This window comes from Spea bombifrons, chromosome 8 (assembly GCF_027358695.1).
Source record: "Spea bombifrons isolate aSpeBom1 chromosome 8, aSpeBom1.2.pri, whole genome shotgun sequence".
NCBI lineage: Eukaryota > Metazoa > Chordata > Amphibia > Anura > Pelobatidae > Spea > Spea bombifrons.
In genome coordinates, this window is record NC_071094.1 from 46,594,514 (window position 1) to 46,620,480 (window position 25,967).

The 25,967-nt window shown below is 51.7% G+C and overlaps 2 protein-coding genes across 3 annotated transcripts; both read left to right on the plus strand.

Moving 5' to 3' along the window:
* Positions 1-11,004: 11,004 nt before the first annotated feature.
* Positions 11,005-14,204, plus strand: B9D2 (B9 domain containing 2). The gene is made up of 4 exons (XM_053474180.1): positions 11,005-11,056; positions 11,606-11,695; positions 11,824-11,949; positions 13,656-14,204. Exons 2-4 carry the CDS (start codon positions 11,608-11,610, stop codon positions 13,967-13,969), a joined length of 528 nt encoding a protein of 175 aa, XP_053330155.1. The 5' UTR covers positions 11,005-11,056; positions 11,606-11,607; the 3' UTR covers positions 13,970-14,204.
* A 3,366-nt stretch (positions 14,205-17,570) lies between these two features.
* Positions 17,571-24,134, plus strand: TGFB1 (transforming growth factor beta 1). Of its 2 annotated transcripts, XM_053474172.1 has the most exons (7): positions 17,571-18,100; positions 20,581-20,747; positions 21,880-22,003; positions 22,641-22,709; positions 23,169-23,316; positions 23,393-23,546; positions 23,850-24,134. In XM_053474172.1, exons 1-7 carry the CDS (start codon positions 17,767-17,769, stop codon positions 24,006-24,008), a joined length of 1,155 nt encoding a protein of 384 aa, XP_053330147.1. In that variant the 5' UTR covers positions 17,571-17,766; the 3' UTR covers positions 24,009-24,134. The 2 variants fall into 2 exon arrangements, with proteins under 2 accessions (XP_053330147.1, XP_053330148.1); XM_053474173.1 differs by lacking the exon at positions 23,850-24,134 and having other exon boundaries at positions 23,063-23,316; positions 23,393-23,528.
* The last annotated feature ends 1,833 nt before the right edge of the window (positions 24,135-25,967 follow it).

Below are 25,967 nucleotides of genomic sequence, written 5' to 3' on the forward strand. Positions count from 1 at the left end.
TATAAACATTCTATACAAACTATAAACATTCTATCCTAACTGTAAACATTCTATCCTAATTATAAACATTCTATCCTAACTATAAACATTCTATCCTAACTATAAACATTCTATACAAACTATAAACATTCTATACAAACTATAAACATTCTATACCAACTATAAACATTCTATCCCAACTATAAACATTCTATCCTAACTGTAAACATTCTATCCTACCTATAAACATTCTATTCCAACTGTAAACATTCTCTCTTAACTATAAACATGTTATACAAACTGTAAACAATCTATAAATATTCTATCCCACCTATAAACATTCTATACAAACTATAAACATTCTATTCTAATTATAAACATTCTATACCAACTATAAACATTCTATACCAACTATAAACATTCTATACCAACTATAAACATTCTCTCCTAACATTCCATGAGTGTTGAATCCTGGATGGGATTTCAGTATTCGGTGAACTCCGTACATTTCCTGCTCTCACTGCACACGAAGTCTCTGCGGCTGAAGCTGCCGGCTGACGGACGGGTCTCCGGGGAGATTCCTTTATTGACTCTGGATATAATTGTTAATATCCCCTGGAGTCATCGGATTTACTCTGTAATCATTCCCAATTTATCCGACCTTTCTCCCGGCGGAATTCTCGCGCTGCATTCTCGCATCCATAACGCGTCTCTCTCTGGATAATCTTTCTGGCCTCTGCGGCCGCTCGCTTTTTCTCCCATTATTTGTTATCGGTCAGTCGGCTCCGTTTAGCGCGTAACCTAAAAGCTTATTTCTTCTCTCGAAAACATCGGCTCTAATTTGTCTCTTTAATCTGATCTGCCACGTCCTACTCGGCTCCAGCGCTCCCTGAAATATAACTGAAACATTTTATATGCCGGAGAAAGAGGCCAAAGCCTGGAACCAAAGGCACAGAGGCCGAGATGAAATGGAAGGAAGTTTTACTTTACTGAGAGGGTGGTAGATAAGTGGAACAGCCTCCCAGCAGAGGTGGTAGAGGGTAATACAGTGAGGGTATTAAACATGCATGGGATAGACATCCGGCTCCTGAATCTAAGACGAGACCAACGACTGATTAAGGTTTGAGTCGTTACAGACTAGACGGGGGCTGCCGGTGGCCGATCTGCCGGCGGGTTCAGTCTAAACGAGGGTATATCTCAGGACTCCTGTGTGAGTCGGGGGGCAGTTGGCTGTGTATGTGCCGTGGGAGATAATGATATTTAATACATTAGACCCCTGTTATGTGATCTGGATTCACTTCCACGGGGATATCATTAAAAATGGATACTCCGTTGGGATCACAGATAACTCGTCTCCTCCGGTGCCAGCGCTGGGCGGCGGATTGAAGTGAAAAATGGCACCTAATCACGGAGCTTATTAGCGGTAATTCGCCCTGAAATTGCAGGGATCTTTGTGAAAAGGCAGAGGGAAGAGGTTGCGCCTGAGCCTGCGCGGAGTCATCACCGGCCGGCGCTCGCCACGGATCCTGCGGTAATTGGCGTCTAAAGATATCCCCAGGGACCAAAGAATAGTACATCTAATGTCTAATTATAACATTTTATATACTTTAATATTTGTTAACTTTTGCTTTTGGAAAAATTCACATTTATAGAACTCCGAGATCGGGGTAAAAACCCAGAAAATCTGCCCCGACACCCTGAGACTGGGGTAAAAACCCAGAGAATCTGCCCCGTCACCCTGAGATTGGGGTAAAAACCCAGAGAATCTGCCCATATACCCTGAGTCTGGGGTAAAAACCCAGAGAATCTGCCCAGTCACCCCGAGACTGGGGTAAAAACCCAGAAAATCTGCCCCGACACCCTGAGACTGGGGTAAAAATCCAGAGAATCTGCCCAGTCACCCCGAGACTGGGGTAAAAACCCAGAGAATCTGCCCAGTCACCCCGAGACTGGGGTAAAAATCCAGAGAATCTGCCCAGTCACCCCGAGACTGGGGTAAAAACCCAGAGAATCTGCCCAGTCACCCCGAGACTGGGGTAAAAACCCAGAGAATCTGCCCAGTCACCCTGAGACTGGGGTAAAAACCCAGAGAATCTGCCCGGTCACCCCGAGACTGGGGTAAAAACCCAGAGAATCTGCCCAGTCACCCCGAGACTGGGGTAAAAATCCAGAGAATCTGCCCAGTCACCCCGAGACTGGGGTAAAAACCCAGAGAATCTGCCCAGTCACCCCGAGACTGGGGTAAAAACCCAGAGAATCTGCCCAGTCACCCTGAGACTGGGGTAAAAACCCAGAGAATCTGCCCGGTCACCCTGAGATTGGGGTAAAAACCCAGAGAATCTGCCCATTCACCCCGAGACTGGGGTAAAAACCCAGAGAATCTGCCCCGTCACCCTGAGATTGGGGTAAAAACCCAGAGAATCTGCCCATTCACCCCGAGACTGGGGTAAAAACCCAGAGAATCTGCCCAGTCACCCTGAGTCTGGGGTAAAAACCCAGAGAATCTGCCCCGACACCCTGAGACTGGGGTACATATGATGAGATTTAGGGCAAATAGCCCCCAGGTATGCCGGATTTGCCTCAGCAGAAATGCCTGGCTCGCTCTGTCAGTGTTACAGATGCCCGGGGAGGGGGCATTTAATGAAAGTTCTTGCCCCTCTTCTATAACCCTTGTCGGATATTTATTTACAGCCCCTGAAGCACTCATCGTGTTTTTGTGTCTAATTAAAGCCCTTGGCGAGGGAGCTGACGCTCTTTGTTACCCTCGTCGGCCGGTTACGTACATGAAGTTCCTTTTTTTATGAGCCGCCCTCCCCCCGCCGCCCACGCTCCGCAGAGACGCGTGACATTTCCACTCATTTCCACTCGTTTCCACAGAGCTAATTGCAGGAGGAACAGCTGGGAACGACTCGCTTAATGAGACTCCGGCACAACAAAGAGCGTCGGATGGCGGGGTACGAAGCCCGGCCTCGGGGGGCAAAACTAACCAGGATAGGGGCCACTGGGTCCTTACCACACTCAACACCAGAACCCGACAGGCCCACCACCGGAAATCCTACGGCTGGGGGGTCTCGGTGCGCTGCTGGGGATCTCAGTTTGTGGCTGGAGGAGTCTCATTGTGTGGCTGGGGGTCTCGTGGTACGGCTGGTGGGTCTCGTGGTATGGGTGGGGGTCTCAGTGTACGGCTGGGGGTCTCGTCGTACGGCTAGGGGGTCTCAGTGTACGGCTGGGGGTCTCAGTGTACGGCTGGGGGTCTCGTGGTACGGCTGGGGGTCTCAGTGTGGGGCTGGTGGGGCTCAGTGTACAGCTGGGGGTCTCGTCGTACGGCTATGGGGTCTCAGTGTACGGCTGGGGGTCTCGTGGTACGGCTGGGGGTCTCAGTGTGTGGCTGGTGGGGCTCAGTGTACGGCTGGGGGTCTCGTGGTACGGCTGGGGGTCTCAGTGTGTGGCTGGTGGGGCTCAGTGTACGGCTGGGGGTCTCGTGGTACGGCTGGGGGTCTCAGTGTGTGGCTGGTGGGGCTCAGTGTACGGCTGGGGGTCTCGTGGTACGGCTGGGGGTCTCAGTGTGTGGCTGGTGGGGCTCAGTGTACGGCTGGGGGTCTCGTCGTACGGCTAGGGGGTCTCAGTGTGCGGCTGGGGGTCTCGTGGTACAGCTGGGGTGTCTCAGTGTGCGGCTGGTGGGGCTGGGCTCGCCGGTATACGGCAGGGGGACACTTGGTGGGGGTGAGGATAGAGGAGAGGTGCACATGGCTGGGGGTGCAGTTAGTGCTGGGGTACGCTCGGCTGAGGGTGATGAGGTTAGAGCGGGTACTCCGCTGAGAAGGCTGAAGTTGGAGCTGAGGATGATGGGGTTATGGCTGAGAGTGATGAGAAGGGTACTGTAGACAGAGAATGTTAGTGGTGGGGCACTCGGCTGAGAGTGATGAGGTTAGAGCAGGCATGCTTTTGGCTGAGGGTGATGAGGTTAGAGCAGGCATGCTTTTGGCTGAGGGTGATGAGGTTAGAGCAGGCATGCTTTTGGCTGAGGGTGATGAGGTTAGAGCAGGCATGCTTTTGGCTGAGAGTGATGAGGTTAGAGCAGGCATGCTTTTGGCTGAGAGTGATGAGGTTAGAGCAGGCATGCTTTTGGCTGAGGGTGATGAGGTTAGAGCAGACATGCTTTTGGCTGAGGGTGATGAGGTTAGAGCAGGCATGCTTTTGGCTGAGGGTGATGAGGTTAGAGCAGGCATGCTTTTGGCTGAGGGTGATGAGGTTAGAGCAGACATGCTTTTGGCTGAGGGTGATGAGGTTAGAGCAGGCATGCTTTTGGCTGAGAGTGATGAGGTTAGAGCCGAGGCATGCTTTTGGCTGAGAGTGATGAGGTTAGAGCAGGCATGCTTTTGGCTGAGGGTGATGAGGTTAGAGCAGGCATGCTTTTGGCTGAGGGTGATGAGGTTAGAGCAGGCATGCTTTTGGCTGAGAGTGATGAGGTTAGAGCCGAGGCATGCTTTTGGCTGAGGGTGATGAGGTTAGAGCAGGCATGCTTTTGGCTGAGGGTGATGAGGTTAGAGCAGGCATGCTTTTGGCTGAGGGTGATGAGGTTAGAGCCGAGGCATGCTTTTGGCTGAGAGTGATGAGGTTAGAGCAGGCATGCTTTTGGCTGAGGGTGATGAGGTTAGAGCAGGCATGCTTTTGGCTGAGGGTGATGAGGTTAGAGCCGAGGCACGCTGTGTCGCCGGGAGGCTGGAGAGCTGCGGGATTAATATTTAACGCGCTCTAACAGCTCCTCGTTCCCAATTAAAATATTATTAATTGAACCTGACAAACAGCGGCGGGACTGACTGCGGGATACAGCGCATGTACACCGCGTGCAAAACAACTGCGCCGTTCTCTCTCATCACTCCCATCGCTCTCACTCCCATCGCTCTCACTCCCACCGCTCTCACTCACATCACTCTCTCTCTCATCACTCACATCACTCTCACTCCCATCGCTCTCTCTCTCATCGCTCTCTCATCACTCCCATCGCTCTCACTCCCATCGCTCTCTCTCTCATCGCTCTCTCTCCCATCGCTCTCACTCCAATCGCTTTCTCTCTCATCACTCCCATCGCTCTCGCTCCCATCACTCTCATTCTCATCGCTCTCTCTCTCATCGCTCTCTCTCTCATCACTCCCATCGCTCTCACTCACATCGCTCTCTCTCTCATCACTCCCATCCCTCTCACTCACATCACTCTCATTCTCATCGCTCTCTCATCGCTCTCACTCCCATCACTCTCTCTCTCATCACTCCCATCGCTCTCACTCCCATCGCTCTCTCTCTCATCACTCCCATCGCTCTCAATCCCATCGCTCTCAGTCACATCACTCTCTCATCACTCCCATCGCTCTCTCTCTCATCGCTCTCACTCCCATCACTCTCTCTCTCATCACTCTCTCTCTCATCGCTCTCTCTCATCGCTCTCACTCCCATCACTCTCACTCCCATCGCTCTCTCTCTCGGTGTCTCCTCCATTGATCTCTGACGGCTCAGTCTGAAGAACGCATTCTCAGGAGCGTTCAATCTGTTGGAGACGGGGGGGGGATGGTAGTCTGCGCTGAGCGGGGTAATTACCATTCTGCCCCAATCCTCACCCAATCTGACAATTTACCCGACACGGGGGGGGGTTTGGGGTGGCCCGCTCTGCATTATTTGCGAGGGCTGGCTGAGAGTGCTGGGAGCTGTGGCTGCCGCTGTCTGCCCCGCAGTCTCTGTTCAGCTGTTAATGAATAATCGTCCTGCGGTGCGGCCTCCGTCCTCCCACCAGATATCGCTGGCCCCCGGGGGCCGAAAGTTATTATTTCTGCTCACGAATCAATGTTTTCTAGTGAAAATATCTACTTCTTATTATTCCTTCCCAGAAACCCAGAACTGCCTCCCGACCGGGCAGATTGATCGGGGCAAAATGTACAGAGGGCCTCATACCCCCTACTACCCCCCCCAGCGGCCCCCGTCTGGTCTGTAAAGACTCGAACTTTAATCAGTCGTTGGTCTCATCTTAGATTCAGGAGCCGTATGTCTATCCCATACATGTTTAGTACCCTCTACCACCTCTGCTGGGAGGCGGATCCACTTATCTACCTTCTTCACAGTCATGAGTGTTTTGCGGAGTGACCGCTGCCTGTGTCATGTCGCCCCCTGGTGGCGAGGTTTGGCTGTGACCGGTCACTGGAACTGGCAGTGAAGAGCAATTAGGGTTGGCTCTCCCTCTCCTCCATTATTTCACGGAGTGTGCGCTCAGCCGTAATAGTCGGGTTTTGCGGTTAATGCCTCCGGCGGATGGATGGAGTTGGCGCGGGGAGCAGAGTCCAGCGGCTTTTTCTCATTATAACTGCTAAGCCTGCGTGATACGGAGGATAGAACAGAGATGAGAACCACCCCGAGCGGGGCAATAAACCCCCAGCAGCGCAGATACACATTTACCTGCACAGGGGGGCTGGAAACAGACAAATTCTGCCCCGAGTCTCACGGGAAAGGGCAGATTCTCAGGATTTTTACCCCAGTTTGGGGGTGATTGGCAGGTATGGGGGCAGATTGGCAGGCATGGGGCAGATTGGCAGGAATGGGGCAGATTGGCAGGTCTGGGGGCAGATTGGCAGGTTTGGGGTGTCCCCATATAAATTATATACTGGAACCATTTTGCGTGCATCACCATAGCCATAGTCATTAATAACATTTACTGGAATCCCATTGATACGCCGTTGCCATGGTAACTGGATTGTGGCTGCCGTATAAATAGGGCTGGGAATTCTATTTATTTCCTGAGTTCATTGCTTATTTGTTACCCCGATCAGGGGCAGCAGGGGGGTGCCGGGGTAGGGGGGTAATTAGAAGACTTTTAGAGACAACAAAGGACTGAATGTGAGTCACCGAGCGCCTCTCCTGGGAATCCCCTCAACGCATCCACCTCTTTTATGACCCGAAGATTTACATTCTCCGGCGTTATATGCGGATTCTCCCCGAATCCCGCGGCTCGGATCTCCTAGGAAACGCCGTTTGGTCGGGTTGGTTCTCGATGCCCGGTCAGGACCCTCTCTCTATATTTGGAGTAGTGTTATATGGGGGGCATAAGGCTTTTCTGGAGGCAGAGTGGCATATAGGGAGTTAAAAGGCCTAATACAGGCAGAGTGGCATATAGAGGGGTATAAGGCATTTATGGGGGTGGCAAGCCTGGGGGCAGATGTGCATAACTGGGGGGGGCATGTTTGCAAATAAAAGGAAATAAAAACAAAAAAAATATTTTTCTCAAACATAGCCTTTATTAAAAAAAATAGTTTGCATGAATTCATATTTATTAGTAAAACTTTTTTCCTACAGGGTCGTCTTATATTCAGGCTTTTTCTTTTTTTCCTAAATTAATATTCAGATTTTGGAGGTCCATCTTATAATATATATATATATATATATATATATATATACATATATATACACTGATTCCCATATACACACCGTCACATACACATAAATACATTATATATTATATATATCACATACACACTAATTCACATATACACACCGTCACATACACATAAATACATTATATATTATATATATCACATACACACTGATTCACATATACACACCGTCACATACACATAAATACATTATATATTATATATATCACATACACACTAATTCACATATACACACCGTCACATACACATAACATACATTATATATTATATATATCACATACACACTAATTCACATATACACACCGTCACATACACATAACATACATTATATATTATATATATATATATATCACATACACCCTGATTCAAATATACACACCGTCACATACACATAAATACATTATATATTATATATATCACATATACACTGATTCACATATACACACCGTCACATACACATAAATACATTATATATTATATATATCACATACACACTGATTCACATATACACACCGTCACATACACATAAATACATTATATATTATATATATATATATATATATCACATACACCCTGATTCACATATACACACCGTCACATACACATAAATACATATATATATTATATATATATATATCACATACACACTGATTCACATATACACCGTCACATACACATAAATACATTATATATTATATATATATATATCACATACACACTAATTCACATATACACACGGTCACATACACATAAATACATTATATATTATATATATATTATATATATCACATACACACTGATTCACATATACACACCGTCACATACACATAACGTACATTATATATTATATATATATTATATATATCACATACACACTGATTCACATATACACACCGTCACATACACATAAATACATTATATATATTATATATATATCACATACACACTGATTCACATATACACACCGTCACATACACATAAATACATTATATATATTATATATATCACATACACCCTGATTCACATATACACACTGTCACATACACATAAATACATTATATATATTATATATATCACATACACCCTGATTCACATATACACACTGTCACATACACATAAATACATTATATATATTATATATATCTCACATACACCCTGATTCACATATACACACCGTCACATACACATAAATACATTATATATATTATATATATCTCACATACACCCTGATTCACATATACACACCGTCACATACACATAACATACATTATATATATTATATATATATCACATACACACTGATTCACATATACACACCGTCACATACACATAAATACATTATATATATTATATATATCACATACACACTGATTCACATATACACACCGTCACATACACATAAATACATTATATATTATATATATATATCTCACATACACCCTGATTCACATATACACACCGTCACATACACATAAATACATTATATATTATATATATATCACATACACACTGATTCACATATACACACCGTCACATACACATAACATACATTATATATTATATATATATATCTCACATACACACTGATTCACATATACACACCGTCACTTACACATAAATACATTATATATATATATATATCACATACACACTGATTCACATATACACACCGTCACATACACATAACATACATTATATATATTATATATATATCTCACATACACACTGATTCACATATACACACCGTCACATACACATAAATACATTATATATTATATATATCACATACACACTGATTCACATATACACACCGTCACATACACATAAATACATTATATATTATATATACATCTCACATACACACTAATTCACATATACACACCGTCACATACACATAACATACATTTTATATTATATATATATCACATACACACTGATTCACATATACACACCGACACATACACATAAATACATTATATATTATATATATCACATACACACTGATTCACATATACACACCGTCACATACACATAACATACATTATATATTATATATATATATATATCACATACACCCTGATTCACATATACACACCGTCACATACACATAAATACATTATATATTATATATATATATCACATACACACTGATTCACATATACACCGTCACATACACATAAATACATTATATATTATATATATCACATACACCCTGATTCACATATACACACCGTCACATACACATAAATACATTATATATTATATATATATCACATACACACTGATTCACATATACACACCGTCACATACACATAAATACATTATATATTATATATATATATCACATACACACTGATTCACATATACACACCGTCACATACACATAAATACATTATATATTATATATATATATCACATACACACTGATTCACATATACACCGTCACATACACATAAATACATTATATATTATATATATCGCATACACCCTGATTCACATATACACACCATCACATACACATAAATACATTATATATTATATATATATATCTCACATACACCCTGATTCACATATACACACCGTCACATACACATAAATACATTATATATTATATATATCACATACACACTGATTCACATATACACACCGTCACATACACATAACATACATTATATATATTATATATATATCTCACATACACCCTGATTCACATATACACACCGTCACATACACATAAATACATTATATATTATATATATCACATACACACTGATTCACATATACACACCGTCACATACACATAAATACATTATATATTATATATATATCTCACATACACACTGATTCACATATACACACCGTCACATACACATAAATACATTATATATATCATATATATATCACATACACACTGATTCACATATACACACCGTCACATACACATAAATACTTTATATATTATATATATATCACATACACACTGATTCACATATACACACCGTCACATGCACATAACATACATTATATATTATATATATATATATATCACATACACACTGATTCACATATACACACCGTCACATACACATAACATACATTATATATTATATATATCTCACATACACACTGATTCACATATACACACCATCACATACACATAAATACATTATATAATATATATATATATATCTCACATACACCCTGATTCACATATACACACCATCACATACACATAAATACATTATATATTATATATATATATCTCACATACACCCTGATTCACATATACACACCGTCACATGCACATAAATACATTATATATTATATATATCACATACACACTGATTCACATATACACACCGTCACATACACATAACATACATTATATATATTATATATATATCTCACATACACACTGATTCACATATACACACCGTCACATACACATAAATACATTATATATTATATATATATTTATCTCACATACACACCATCAAGAACCCTGAAAGCCCCGCCTGTTCCCTCACCTAATATGGCCGCCTCGGAATCACTTTGCCCTTACCAACGTCACTTCTGCTCCCTGCAGATCCCGTTACTGTTGCCAGGCAGCGGGAGGCGTTTGCCGGAAGTCTCTGCGGAGGGTAAACATTGGGGGCAAAGCGCGGAGATTTAGGGGGTCTCTGTGACACCTTTTAGCCCTGAGCAGAGGGCAATGCCCTGCAGGGTGGTGGGAGAGGGGGTAATACTCCGCACGGGGATGAATAGAGAGTAATGCTCTTGCAGGGCGAGGGGGTAATACTCTGCAAGGGGGTGGGAGAGGGGGTAATACTCTGCAAGGGGGTGGGAGAGGGGGTAATACTTTGCAGGGGGGTGGGAGAGGGGGTCATGCTCTGCAGGGGGATGGGTGAGGGGGTCATGCTCTGCAGGGGGATGGGTGAGGGGGTCATGCTCTGCAGGGGGATGGGTGAGGGGGTCATGCTCTGCAGGGGGATGGGAGAGGGGGTCATGCTCTGCAGGGGGGTGGGAGAGGGGGTAATACTCTGCAGGGGGGATGGGAGAGGGGGTCATGCTCTGCAGGGGGGATGGGAGAGGGGGTCATGCTCTGCAGGGGGATGGGAGAGGGGGTAATACCCTGCAGTCAGGGGTAACATTCTGCAGGAATACTAAATGCCCCGCTCTCACTGTTACAGGCATGGCGGAGGTTCATGTCATCGGGCAGATCGTTGGAGCAAGCGGATTCCCCCAAAACAGCCTCTTCTGCAAATGGGGGATTCACACAGGTAGGAAGCAGGCGGGGGTCTCCTAACCCCTCTGTAAACTACCCACCCCCGCTGATTGCCCCCATTCAACGCCTTGTCATGCACCCCACTAACGTATCATTCTCCCCAACACCAAATGCCCTCCCCAGGCGGAGCGTGGAAGGTGCTGTCTGGGGCAGTAGAGGGTCAGACGCAGGTAGATACCCCGCAGAGCGAGGAGATGGCTTTCTGGTCGCATCCAATCGACGTGCACTTTGCTACAAAGGGACTGCAAGGTAAGAGCCGGAGGAGCCCCCGCCAACTCCGTGACGCCGGCCCCCGCCAACTCCGTGACGCCGGCCCCCGCCAACTCCGCGACGCCAGCCCCCGCCAACTCCGCGATGCCAGCCCCCCCCAACTCCGCGACGCCAGCCCCCCCCAACTCCACGACGCCAGCCCCCGCCGACTCCGCGACCAGGGCTGGCCCGACAATGGAGCCGCCCCAAGCCCCCCCCTTTTTTTTTTTAAAGCGAAAGAGAGAGAGAGGGGTGTCAAGCTGTCAGTACCCGCTCGGCGCCCCTCTCTCGCTCTCCTCTGCGGGGAGTCTCCCTGTTCGGTCTCGGTGCCGGAAGATTTCCGCCGCTCAGCATTACAAGCCGGCACCGAGACCGGACAGGGAGTCTCGCCGCAGGACTGCTGAAAGGTAAGTACGGGGGGGGGGGCAACAGGGACGGAGGGAGAGGAAGGGTAGATAAGGGGCGGGGGCGGGATTTTAAAATTCGCCCCAGGCGGCATTTTGCCTTGGGCCGGCCCTGTCCGCGACGCCAGCCCCCGCCAACTCTGCGACTCCAGCCCCCGCCAACTCCGCGACGCCAGCCCCCGCAAACTCCGCGACGCCAGCCCCCGCCAACTCCGCGACGCCAGCCCCCGCCAGCTCCGCGACGCCAGCCCCCCCCAACTCCGCCACGCCAGCCCCCGCCAACTCCGCGACTCCAGCCCCCGCCAGCTCCGCGACGCCAGCCCCCCCCAACTCCGCCACGCCAGCCCCCGCCAACTCCGCGACTCCAGCCCCCGCCAACTCCGCCACGCCAGCCCCGGCCAACTCTGCTCACCACCGGAGGAGCCCCCCGCAAGCCCCTCAACTCCCGAAGCGAGCCCCCCTAACTCCGCTTGTAACTGGAGGAGCCCCCAACACCGCACACGACCTGACGAGGCCCCCGTGTTTTTAGTAATTGAATAAAATTAGCTAAAAGGCCACTTTTTGGTGAAAGATGCCATTTTTTTACCACATGCGCTGGTGTGACCTATGTAAGCCACGTGTCCCCGGCGGTGGCGCATGCGCTCTCACCCGAATAATCAGACGTCTGGCCGCCAGCTGCTCGCTCACGTGGCCCCTCTGCGTGTTTTACGAGGACGTGACCCGGATTTGCCCTCATGTTCTGCGTGATCGGACTGCGTAACCGGCGCTGCGGAATATGATGGCGCTATATGAACCAATAATACTAATAACACGCGGCCGGGCCACGCGTGACACGTCGAGCCGAGGAGTGAGTCTACCCCGGGAAGAGGGGCTCGCGGGGATCTCTAGCGGGTTACACAGAGCTCGTGGGGGGCGACGCAGACACGCGGCCATCATTTCCCATCCGCCAATCACCGCAAAGCTAATGAGTCCCCGAAAACATAACATTAATAAAATGGAACTTAATGGGAGCTGACTCTGCTCATGCGCGGTGACGTTTCATTCACACACACGTGTGGGCTCGGCTTAGCGACGTTTCATTCACACACGTGCTTCACCCGTTTACCTGAGTGGGAATGAAGCCACTTTGTGTGTTCAGCGGATTAATTCTTTGCCCCTCTCATCAGAGTGACACCTAACGGGGTCACCTCCTGTCTGTCGCCCTGCAGTGGGAGGGGCAGGCGCCCTGCAGTGGGAGGGGCAGGCACCGTGTCTCAGGGGCTGCTGATCCTCTCCTGATTACTTCTGTCTCTGTCTCTCCAGGTTGGCCCAAACTCCACCTGCAGATCTGGCACCAGGACTCGTTTGGCCGAAGCGAGCTATACGGCTACAGCTTCCTGCACGTCCCCTCCACTCCGGGAAGCCACTCTCTGGTCAGTCCCTCCTGGCGGCCCCTGGGCTCCTGGCAGGAGCGGCTCTCCCAGCTGTTCGTAGGCGGAGGGCCGCAGCTCAAGTCTTCCAGCCTCATCTACGGGGGAGCGGATCGCTACCGCCTGCAGACCGCGGCCATGGGGCGAGTGCACCTGGAGCTCACCGTCATACTGAGGAACTTTGAGCGCTATGGGGTGGAGAGCTAGGGGCCGGTCCGGCAATGGAGCGCGTGTCACGATGCACCTCTCTGGAGTGGGGAATGCCTGCGTGCACTTGGGGAGTGGTGGGAGTGGTTTTATGTAAATTAAATGTATATGGGTTTTATCTGCCCCTCCCCCATTCCTAGACCTGTAACCTGCATTAATAATAACGATTTCTGCTCTGTTTAGATATTTTTAGGTTGAAACCGCCACTATTTTCATAATAAACGTTTTATATCAATTTCTAGAATGTTCCTGATTTATTAGAGGTCGTCGGGCGTCCCGTTAATCGCCGTCAGGTCAGGGGGTGACGGTAATACCTCCGGGGAGCCTCCTGCGCCGCCCGGAATGAGCGGACGGGGAACTTACTGTAAGCGGCCAGAAGAGGGCGACAGACACTCACCAAAGGGTTAACTGGAGCTGCAGAGGTGCCCGGAGCAGCGATCAGTAACGGATCAGTAACGGATCAGTAACGGGTATCGTGGAGAGTAATAGAATCTAACAGATTCCAACTAGATCTACTAAGTCATAGATACCCAAAACCTGCCGACAGATCAGCCCCATCTAGTCTACCGCTTCTGCTGGGAGGCTGTTCCATTTATCTACCACCTACTTTAACATTAATTAAAAAAAAAGAAACATATGCATCCCTTTGTGTTGAAATTTGGGAACCCCAATACCAAGAGCATCGTGCGCCCCCGGAGCCGGGAGCATCGTGCGCCCCCGGAGCCGGGAGCATCGTGCGCCCCCGGAGCCGGGAGCATCGTGCGCCCCCGGAGCCGGGAGCATCGTGCGCCCCCAGAGCCGGGAGCAGGGCAGGAAGTGGACCTTGTGATGGAGTCGGGGGGTTATTGGCAGCAGCCTAACACCGGGCAAAACCTCGGCATCCTCGCGCCAGCGTATACCAACACTGATTATGCGCCTGCTGACCCCCCTGCCCTGCTGTCTGGTCCCCCCCCCCCTGCTGTCTAGTACCCTCCTGCCCCATCAGTTACTGTAATGTGATGTGAAAGAGATTAGAAGAAGCCCCGGGGGGTCACACAGCGGGGGTCTCTTTAATTGCATACACCCCCCCCCTAATCAGGGGCACATGACCGGCCCTTCCCGATAATTACCAAGGGCAGCCGGGCAATGCGAGGGAAATCACCCCGGTTATACCGAGTATCTGCGCTCTGCCGGTGTAACTACCCCGCGCAGTATAGTGATTCCGAGTATCTGCACTCTGCCGGCGCGCGGATTCTGTATACGGTGTAACTACCCCGCGCAGTATAGTGATTCCGAGTATCTGCACTCTGCCGGTGCGCGGATTCTGTATACGGTGTAACTACCCCGCGCAGTATAGCGATTCCGAGTATCTGCACTCTGCCGGTGCGCGGATTCTGTATACGGTGTAACTACCTCGCGCAGTATAGCGATTCCGAGTATCTGCACTCTGCCGGCGCGCGGATTCTGTATACGGTGTAACTACCCCGCGCAGTATAGTGATCCCGAGTATCTGCACTCTGCCGGTGCGCGGATTCTGTATACGGTGTAACTACCCCGCGCAGTATAGTGATTCCGAGTATCTGCACTCTGCCGGTGCGCGGATTCTGTATACGGTGTAACTACCCCGCGCAGTATAGTGATTCCGAGTATCTGCACTCTGCCGGTGCGCGGATTCTGTATACGGTGTAACTACCCCGCGCAGTATAGTGATTCCGAGTATCTGCACTCTGCCGGCGCGCGGATTCTGTATACGGTGTAACTACCCCGCGCAGTATAGTGATTCCGAGTATCTGCACTCTGCCGGCGCGCGGATTCTGTATACGGTGTAACTACCCCGCGCAGTATAGTGATTCCGAGTACCTGCACTCTGCCGGTGCGCGGATTCTGTATACGGTGTAACTACCCCGCGCAGTATAGTGATTCCGAGTATCTGCACTCTGCCGGTGCGCGGATTCTGTATACGGTGTAACTACCCCGCGCAGTATAGTGATTCCGAGTATCTGCACTCTGCCGGTGTGCGGATTCTGTATACGGTGTAACTACCCCGCGCAGTATAATGATTCCGAGTATCTGCACTCTGCCGGCGCGCGGATTCTGTATACGGTGTAACTACCCCGCGCAGTATAGTGATCCCGAGTATCTGCGCTCTGCCGGTGCGCGGATTCTGTATACGGTGTAACTACCCCGCGCAGTATAGTGATTCCGAGTATCTGCGCTCTGCCGGTGCGCGGATTCTGTATACGGTGTAACTACCCCGGGCAGTATAGTGATTCCGAGTATCTGCACTCTGCCGGTGCGCGGATTCTGTATACGGTGTAACTACCCCGCGCAGTATAGTGATTCCGAGTATCTGCACTCTGCCGGCGCGCGGATTCTGTATACGGTGTAACTACCCCGCGCAGTATAGTGATTCCGAGTATCTGCACTCTGCCGGCGCGCGGATTCTGTATACGGTGTAACTACCCCGCGCAGTATAGTGATTCCGAGTATCTGCACTCTGCCGGCGCGCGGATTCTGTATACGGTGTAACTACCCCGCGCAGTATAGTGATTCCGAGTATCTGCGAGGTAACGGTGTAACTCCTTATAACCCCTCTTATTACCCCATTACCCTTCCTATAACCCCTCCTATTACTCCATATAACTCCTCCCATAACTCCTATTAACCCCTCCTATTACTCCATATACCCCACCTTATAACCCCTCCTATTACTCCATATAACTCCTCCCGTAACTCCTATTAACCCCTCCTATTACTCCATATAACTCCTATTAACCCTTCCTATTACTCCATATAACTCCTCCCGTAACTCCTATTAACCCCTCCTATTACTCCATATAACTCCTCCCGTATCTCCTATTAACCCCTCCTATTACTCCATATAACTCCTCCCGTATCTCCTATTAACCCCTCCTATTACTCCATATAACTCCTCCCGTATCTCCTATTAACCCTTGTGCCCGTCTGTAGCCCGTCCGCATTTAAACTTTTGAATTTGGATCTTCTTTTCTTTTTATAACTTCTGCCCCTCTGTGGGGCAGTTATCAGTCTCGCAGTCACCGTATCCCCCACTTCCCCCGCCCCCGGCCCCCCTGGCGAGTGCATATTTTTCCGCGTCTGTCTCAGATTCTGACCCCCCCCCCAAAGCAGACCTGGGAGTTCCTCAAACTCTCCTGCGAGACTCACTTTATCGGATCATATCCTGGGAGGAGCCGGCGAGACGGCATTAAAGCTGCCGAGAGCGCCCGGGGAGGAAGAGACCGGGGAGAAAGAGACCGGGAGAGAGCGCCGGGGAGGAAGAGACCGGGGAGGAAGAGACCGGGGAGAAAGAGACCGGGAGAGAGCGCCGGGGAGGAAGAGAAAGGGGAGGAAGAGAGCGCAAAGGTTCAGGAAAAGCATGTTCTAACAAGCTGCGAGACGGCAGAGACACGAGACAGACGAGCTGCTGAATCCTCACAGCCACGCGGGGTTCTGGGCGACCTCCACGCTCTACGGAGACGGCGCGAGACCGAGAAGGATGGCCCCAAGTTCCTGGGCTTCAAGTCTTGCCTTGTTTTGCCAGGAGTTGGGTTTTGTTCTGCTCCCCCGGGGGCTCTGAAACCCCCTGAGACGCTCTGAGACCCCCTGAGACTCCGAGTCAGCCCTCTGCCGTCGAACATTTTCGAGAGACAACGAAATGGAGACATTGAAAGAGTTCCTGGTCTAAGTTCCACCCGCAGCGGAAAAAGTTTGGAAGGAGCCCGCGGGGCCCGACAGCTGATCCCGACGACCAGACGCCGACAGGCAGACGCTTTGTGGAGGAGCCGCCGGCGGCCAGGATGGGCGGACGAGGGATTTGCTTCATCTTCTTGGGTCTCCATCTCCTCCAGCAGGCGACGGCGATGTCCACGTGCAAGACGGTGGACGTGGAGCAGGTGAGGAAGAGGAGGATCGAGGCCATCAGAGGACAGATCCTCAGCAAACTGAAGCTCACCAAACCCCCCGAGGTGGAGAGCGAGGAGATGGCCGTCCCCGAGGAGGTCCTCTCCATCTACAACAGCACGGTGGACATGATCCGCGAGAACGCCGACAAGGAGGAGCTGGCGGGGCGCGAGCCGAGCGAGGAGGACTACTACGGGAAGGAGGTGCAGAAGGTGGAAATGAACAGAAACGGTAAGAACCCCCCCCCCACGTACAGTGCCAAGGTGCCACTCCGCGTACAGTGCCGTGGTACCCCCCCGCGTACAGTGCCGAGGTACCCCGCACTTCCCGCGTACAGCGCTGAGGTACCCTGTCCCTCCACTTACAGCGCCGAGGTACCCCGCCCCCCCTACATACAGTGCCGAGGTACCCCCCCGCATACAGTGCCGAGGTACCCCGCCCCCCCTACGTACAGTGCCGAGGTACCCCCCCGCATACAGTGCCGAGGTACCCCGTCTCCCCACGTACAGTGTCGAGGTACAAGTCTGCCTTTTAAGTGCCGTCGTGTTCCGTATCGCTGTACACAGGGGGAGCAACATAGCGTTTAACGAGACACCGGCCCTTCGGGGTCACCGGCTGCTACAGAATTGGAATAAAAAATCCGGGTTCAGCCACCAACCAATCAGATCCCAGCGTTATCGCTGACAGTAATGGCTCTAGAACCCGGAACCGGAACGCGTGAAGCCCAATGGCCTCTCCACGCAGGGCACGGCGGTCTCTCCACGCAGGGCACGGCTGTCTCTCCACGCAGGGCACGGCGGTCTCTCCACGCAGGGAGCGCTCTTTATAATTATAGAGGAAGAAGATGGTGCCGGAAGGAGAGAAAAGAGAGAGGAGAGAGACGGAGGAGAGAGAGAAAGGAGAGACGGAGGAGAGAAAAGAGAGAGGAGAGAGACGGAGGAGAGAGAGGAGAGAGACGTTTAAATACATAAAGGGATAAAGGACGGGGGGGGGACTGGCTGCACCCCGCCGATGTCCCCTTTATGTCTTTATACACACGCAGCTTCTACACATGATTGGTGAGCTCAGCGTCTGCCCCGGTCCTGCGCGGCGGGGGGAGGAGGTCGGGGTATTTATTTACCTGTCTGTCTGCCCCCCCCCCCGCAGGGTGACAGAATAAGGAAGGCTTGTTATACAGATTCCAAATGTGCCCTCATTCTAAACATTCAGGAGCTACCGTCTGGCACACACGTGTAACACGACCCCCCCGGCGCACACACGTGTAACACGACCCCTCCGGCGCACACACGTGTAACACGACCCCTCCGGCGCGCACACGTGTAACACGACCCCTCCGGCGCGCACACGTGTAACACGACCCCTCCGGCGCGCACACACGTGTAACACGACCCCTCTGGCGCGCACACACGTGTAACAAGACCCCTCCGGCGCACACACACGTGTAACAAGACCCCTCCGGCGCACACACACGTGTAACACGACCCCTCCGGCGCGCACACACGTGTAACAAGACACCTCCTGCGAACACACACGTGTAACACGACCCCTCCGGCGCACACAGGTGTAACACGACCCCTCCTGCGCAAACACACCTGTAACACGACCCCTCCGGCGCACACACACACTTGTAACACGACCCCTCCGGCGCACACACGTGTAACACGACCCCTCCGGCGCACACACACTTGTAACACGACCCCTCCGGTGCACACACGTGTAACACGACCCCTCCGGCGGCCACACGCGTGTAACAAGACACCTCCTGCGAACACACACGTGTAACACGACCCCTCCGGCGCACACAGGTGTAACACGACCCCTCCTGCGCAAACACACCTGTAACACGACCCCTCCGGCGCACACACACACTTGTAACACGACCCCTCCGGCGCACACACGTGTAACACGACCCCTCCGGCGCACACACACTTGTAACACGACCCCTCCGGCGCACACACATGTAACACGACCCCTCTGGCGCCCACACGTGTAACACGACCCCTCCGGCGCACACACACGTGTTACACACATGACCCCTCCGGGACACACGTGTTACACACATGACCCACGCTCTCCTCTGTGTCTCGTCCCCTCGCTAATGCGATCAAAGCTCCTAACAATGGCCGCTGTTAACCTGCCCCACGGCGTTTACAAACCCGACACTTACCCCCCGAGCTCTACGAGACCAAAGCATGTTGCCCCTCAGTGGGGTACGAGGCCTGGCTGCACCGTTTTGTGTGTGTGTGGGGGTTGTGGTAATTTTAGCCGGGGGGGGGGTTGCCCATGCGTGGCGTCCGCCATCCTTCTGCCTCTCAGCCGGGTCATTAAATCCTGAAGCGAAGCTCCTGCCACGAGGGAAGCTCATTGCTTCCCAGAATCCGGTGTCTGCGCGACGTTCCCGTCCGGCGGAACCGATGAATTGGGGCCGGAAATGGGATTTTCCGCTGTTTGAATTCTCTCTCGATAAACGAAGTTCACTTTTATTTGCGGATTTTACCCAAATCTGATATTTAATATATTTAATGTTCCGGAACATTCCGAGAAATTACTTTCCTCCCTAAAGAAATTCCGAAATCTGAATCTGAGGAGGAGAAAATTGTTATTTTTAGCTCATTTTCCTTTTAGTGTTAATTCTGCAGAATTTAACCGAATTGTCGATAAATTGTTACATTTCGGCACGTAGGCTGACGCTCTTTGCCCCCAATTTGCAGAGGATATCCCGCCGACCAACGACGTCTTTCTCTTCACGTTTAACGCGTCGCGGGTGAGAGAGATCGTGTCCCGCCGCCCGCTGCTGCACCACGTGGAGCTGCGCATGTTCCGGAAGCCACTGCTCGGGGTGAGCGAGAACACGGAGCACCGGGTGGAGCTTTACCGGGTGAGTCGTCGTCAGTGGCAACGGCGGGATTTTATTATTTATAATTTTCCGGGTTTTGCAGGTTTCTCTCCCGTTTTGTATTTTGATGCCGTTCGTTCCGTCTCTCCAGGTTCCGTTCGGTCTCTCTCGGGGTTCCGTTCCGCCTCTCTCGGGGTTCCGTTCCGCCTCTCTCGGGGTTCCATTCCGTCTCTCTCTGGGTTTTGTTCCGTGTCTCTCTGAGGTTCCGTTCCGTCTCTCTGGGTTTCGTTCCGTCTCTCGGAGGTTCTGTTCCGTCTCTTGGAGGTTCCGTTCTGTCTCTCGGGGTTCCGTTCCGCCTCTCTCGGGGTTCCATTCCGTCTCTCTCTGGGTTTTGTTCCATGTCTCTCTGAGGTTCCGTCTCTCTGGGTTTCGTTCCGTCTCTTGGAGGTTCTGTTCCGTCTCTCGGGTTCCGTTCCGTCTCTCTCAGGGTTTTGTTCCGTCTCTTGGGGTTTTGTTCCGTGTGTCTCAGAGGTTCTGTTCCGTCTCTCGGAGGTTCTGTTCCGCCTCTTGGAGTTTCCGTTCCGTCTCTCTCGGGGTTCCGTTCTGTCTCTCTGGGTTTTGTTCCGTGTCTCTCGGAGGTTCTGTTCCATGTCTCTCGGAGGTTCTGTTCCATCTCTCGGGTTTCGTTCCGTCCCTCGGGTTCCGTTCCGTCTCTCAGGGTTTTGTTCCGTCTCTTGGGGTTTTGTTCCGTGTGTCTCAGAGGTTCTGTTCCGTCTCTCGGAGGTTCTGTTCCGCCTCTTGGAGGTTCCGTTCCGTCTCTCTCGGGGTTCCGTTCTGTCTCTCTGGGTTTTGTTCCGTGTCTCTCGGAGGTTCTGTTCCGTGTCTCTCGGAGGTTCTGTTCCGTGTCTCTCGGAGGTTCTGTTCCGTGTCTCTCAGGGTTTTGTTCCGTGTCTCTCGGAGGTTCTGTTCCGTCTCTCGGAGGTTCTGTTCCATCTCTCGGGTTTCGTTCTGTCTCTCGGGTTCCGTTCCGTCTCTTGGGGTTTCCGTTCCGTGTCTCTCGGGGTAGTTTTTCCGTCTCCATCACCCGGCTGCCTCTTTTTTCGAGTAGAAGCCCCTTTTGGTGCAATCGTCCCGGGGATATTTGCCTCTTAACCCTTTCTCTTCCTCCTCCCAGGGTCTGGGTAACGGGAATAACTCCTTCCGGTATCTGGACAGTAAGTTCGTGTGGCCGGGAAAACCCGCTGAGTGGCTCTCGTTCGACGTGACGGACTCGGTGAGAGAGTGGCTCGACCGTAAAGGTGAGATACGCCGGGAGGGGGTCGCGTGTATCTGCGGGGGGGGGCAGCATGTATCCTCGGGGGGGGTGTCTATCTGTGGAGGGGAGCGTGTATCCGCAGGGGGGGAGCGTGTATCCGCGGGGGGGGGGGCGCATGCATCTGCGGGGGAGGCACGTCTATCTGCGGGGGGGAGGCGCATGTATCTGCGGGGGAGGCGCATGTATCTGTGGGGGGGTTGTATCCATGAGGGTGGCGCATGTATCTGCGGGGGGCGGCATCTATCTGTGGAGGGGAGCGTGTATCCACGGGGGTGGCGTGTATCCGCGGGGGAGGCGCGTGTATCTGCGGGGGGAGGCGCGTGTATCTGCGGGGGGAGGCGCATGTATCTGTGGGGGGGTTGTATCCATGAGGGTGGCGCATGTATCTGCGGGGGGCGGCATCTATCTGTGGAGGGGAGCGTGTATCCGCGGGGGTGGCGTGTATCCGCGGGGGAGGCGCGTGTATCTGCGGGGGGGGTGTATCCGTGGGGGTGGCGCGTGTATCCGCGGGGCGCAGGTTTCTGGCTCTGCGTTCGGGGGCCACGAATGAGAAGCGCACAGGGTGGGTCTCTCGCTGTCGGACCCCCGGCGGTAACCGCTGTCTCTCGTCTTCCCTGCAGAAGAGAACGAAGTGTTCCAGCTGTCTCCACCATGCGCGGCTTCAGGGGATGTGAAGCTGGACATTGACGGTGGGTGAGGGGGGGTTCATTATTATTCATATTAAATGGCAATATAAGGAGGGGCTCCAGGCGGGGGGGGCGTTATTTAACTCCCTGCCTGGAGTCTTCGGGGACCCAGGTCAGAAAATACTTTCTTTGGCTCCATTCATTGTAGAGACTCGCGGCAGATTGTCAGCTCTTCAGCCCAGCCTGTGACACATAATACATGTTCTGGGTTCCAGGGTCAGAACGTGTTTTACAGAGAACCCCCCCCCCGAGTCCTGCACCAGTTAGTGGCAACGAGTTCTCCCTGTTCAGGCCCCCAAATCCCCTCCATTCCTGTGATGCCCCCTCTTTCCTCCCCTGATGCCCCTCTTCTCTAGGAGCTCGGAACGTTTGCTGGGTATGGGGGTATCACAGGGTTGTAGAAGCCCCGGTGGGGTGTAGGACAGGGCGGTCGGTGCTCAGGGCGCTCTCTCTCTCCTCCAGGGTTCTCCGTGAAACGGGGCGATATGGGCGGCTTGAGCCAGAAAGCCTCCTACTTCCCGTACCTTCTGATCACCTACATCCCGGCGGCGCGCATGGAGAGTGGCCACAGCCGGCGGAGGAGGGCCACGGACCAAGACTACTGCCGCACGTGAGTGTCTGCGGTGGGGGGCGGGGGGTATATGGGGCGATTAGGCCGTCGGTGACCCAGAACCGTCTCTTGGCAGGAATAATGGCCCCAACTGCTGCGTGAAGCCCCTCTTCATCAACTTCCGCAAGGACCTGGGGTGGAAATGGATCCACGAGCCGAAGGGCTACGACGCCAATTACTGTCTGGGGAATTGCCCCTTCATCTGGAGCATGGACACCCAGTACAGCAAGGTGAGCGGCCGCTGGGGCATCCAAGCCTGCTGACCACCCGGGGGGGGGGTATTTACAGGTTAACATCCCGGGGGGGGGGTATTTACAGGTTAACATCCCAGGGGGGGAAGGGTGACACTCCTCCCACTGTTACGGCCAATCCCGGAGTCTTCGCCCCGCAGAAGCTGGCCGTGGTTGGCCCTCCGTCACCCAGAATGAAGTAAATTTACCCCATAGAGTTACAAACAGCCCCGTCGTTTGCCCCCCTCCTCATCGTGGGCACAGAGGGCCGCTTATCGCCAATGTTTTATGTCCGTCCCGCAGGTTCTCTCCCTCTATAACCAGAACAACCCCGGAGCCTCCATATCCCCCTGCTGCGTCCCCGACGCCCTGGACCCTCTCCCCATCATCTACTACGTGGGGCGCACCGCCAAGGTGGAAAAACTGTCCAACATGGTGGTGAAGTCCTGCCAGTGCAGCTGAGGGAGCGTCCACGGGGGCCGAACCAGCCAGACGGTACTAAACTCGGCCCTAAACTCACCACGAGCGAGCGCAGTGACCCCGGAGAAACCCGACGCCATCCGGCAGCGCCCCCCACCGACCGCTGCCACCCCCAACCGCTTCAACCCCCCCCATCCCTTTCTACAGACACGGGGTGACCGCAAGGCGGCCCCCGAACCTCTCAGCGGACAGAGACCCCAACACAGCGCGTCTTCGAGGGCCAAGGATGAGATCTGTCCTCTGAGTGGCCCCTGGGTTAAGGGGCAGTTCTTCGAATAGCGGCCAATCTGGACACTCTTCTTGTACGTGACACTGCGGTCTCCGGGCAGTTTAACCCTTCATTGACTTCCACGACTCCCCGAGACTCACGGCCGCCGCAGAGAGCGCGACCTGAACCCCGAACTGTTTATATAACATGGGGGGGGCAGAAGCCCCTACATTCTGACATAAAGCCCCTTGGTGCCCCGGTCAGGGAGTTGGGGGGGCCCAGAGCCCCCCTTTTAAACTGGGAAAACTCATCAAAGTCACTGGAATTGCTGGGAGAGACAGTGACCCTCAGAGTAACGAGACACGTGATTGGCCATCAGAACTGGCATTGCTGTCATTGGACGCTGGCATTAAAGGGGCAGCTACCGCCCCGGCCTTAAACACGCCAGCGTCCCCGTGTTTTGGGGACAGTCCTGTGACCGAGAACTCTTTCCCCAGAAATTATTCATCTCTCGCGGTTTGTTTCAGACGTTTCTCGATTTATTTCCTGAAAATACCCCATTTTTATAAATAATATTTATTTTACTGGATTTGAGCCGGAAATATCGTGTATTGACCCCAAACGTATTAAAACCACAAACAGAACTATAAATCCTCGGTTACGTTAAATACCCCTCCGGGGGGTCACAGCGGACACTCATTTCTCGTGAATGTGTGATGCGTTGTATCAGCCCCGGGGCGGGGGGGGGGGTATTGGGGTATTTCACGCGTCCGGTTGCCCCCGGATTTTGAGTTGCGGTGCATTGTGTGACGGACTAGCGATGCACAGAGGCCGGGAAGGAAAGGGTTAATCATTTCTGTTTGTAAAGAAAATCGTTTCCTTTTTACTTTTATATCAATTTATTTAAAAAAAAATAAAAAAGGAGGAATCAATGGCGTCCGTGAGTCTGTGCCTCTGTGCCATGCACCCACTACTACTACACTGCCACACATATTCACAGACAGCAACAGTGCCTCCGTGCCATACACCTACTACTACTACTACTACACTGCCACACATACACACAGACAGCAGCAGTGCCTCCGCGCCATGCACCCACTACTACTACACTGCCACAAATATACACAGCACAGGTACAGCGCCAAACCCCACACACACTATTAGTAATGTGGCTCCTCCTGCCGGCCATGGTGGTAGCCGGTGACTCATGCCCCATGAGGAAGCTTCACAACAAACGACTCGGAAATCCCAGAATCCTTCCAGGGGAACCAGTCTGTGACGAGCGGACGCTGGGCTGAGACGTCTGACGAAAAAACATTCAATCAGCCCCCAACTTCTGCCCCCCCATCTCCTGCACCCCCCCACCCGGCTTCTGCCCCGACCCCATCTCCCGGGCAGACATTCTCGTGGCACTCTGGGTCGGGTTGTCGGGGGGCAGTTTGCACAGAGCGTTCGTTGTGTGAGGGTGTTTTTGGGATCGGTGTTTTTGGGATCGGTGTGTCGGGGGATCGGTGTGTGGGGGTCGGTGTGTCAGGGATCGTTGTGTCAGGGATCGTTGTGTCGGGGATCGGTGTGTGTTGGGGGATCGGTTTGTGTCGGAGGGTATGTGTCGGGGGATCGGTGTTTTGGGGGATCGGTGTGTGTCGGGGGTTGGTGTGCGGTTTAGCCGGGTCATGGAGCGTCTGTGTCCCTGTTCTGATCACATGACCCGGTGATATTTTATATCCGGCCCA

Excerpts from the sequence above, each read along its gene's own strand:
- B9D2 (XM_053474180.1), top strand. The coding sequence starts at position 11,608 with ATGGCGGAGGTTCATGTCATCGGGCAGATCGTTGGAGCAAGCGGATTC. Across the intron at positions 11,696-11,823 it reads CAAATGGGGGATTCACACAG|GCGGAGCGTGGAAGGTGCTG; the intron begins GTAGGAAGCAGG and ends TGCCCTCCCCAG. Across the intron at positions 11,950-13,655 it reads TGCTACAAAGGGACTGCAAG|GTTGGCCCAAACTCCACCTG; the intron begins GTAAGAGCCGGA and ends CTGTCTCTCCAG.
- TGFB1 (XM_053474172.1), top strand. The coding sequence starts at position 17,767 with ATGGGCGGACGAGGGATTTGCTTCATCTTCTTGGGTCTCCATCTCCTC. Across the intron at positions 20,748-21,879 it reads ACCGGGTGGAGCTTTACCGG|GGTCTGGGTAACGGGAATAA; the intron begins GTGAGTCGTCGT and ends TCCTCCTCCCAG. Across the intron at positions 23,547-23,849 it reads TGGACACCCAGTACAGCAAG|GTTCTCTCCCTCTATAACCA; the intron begins GTGAGCGGCCGC and ends TCCGTCCCGCAG.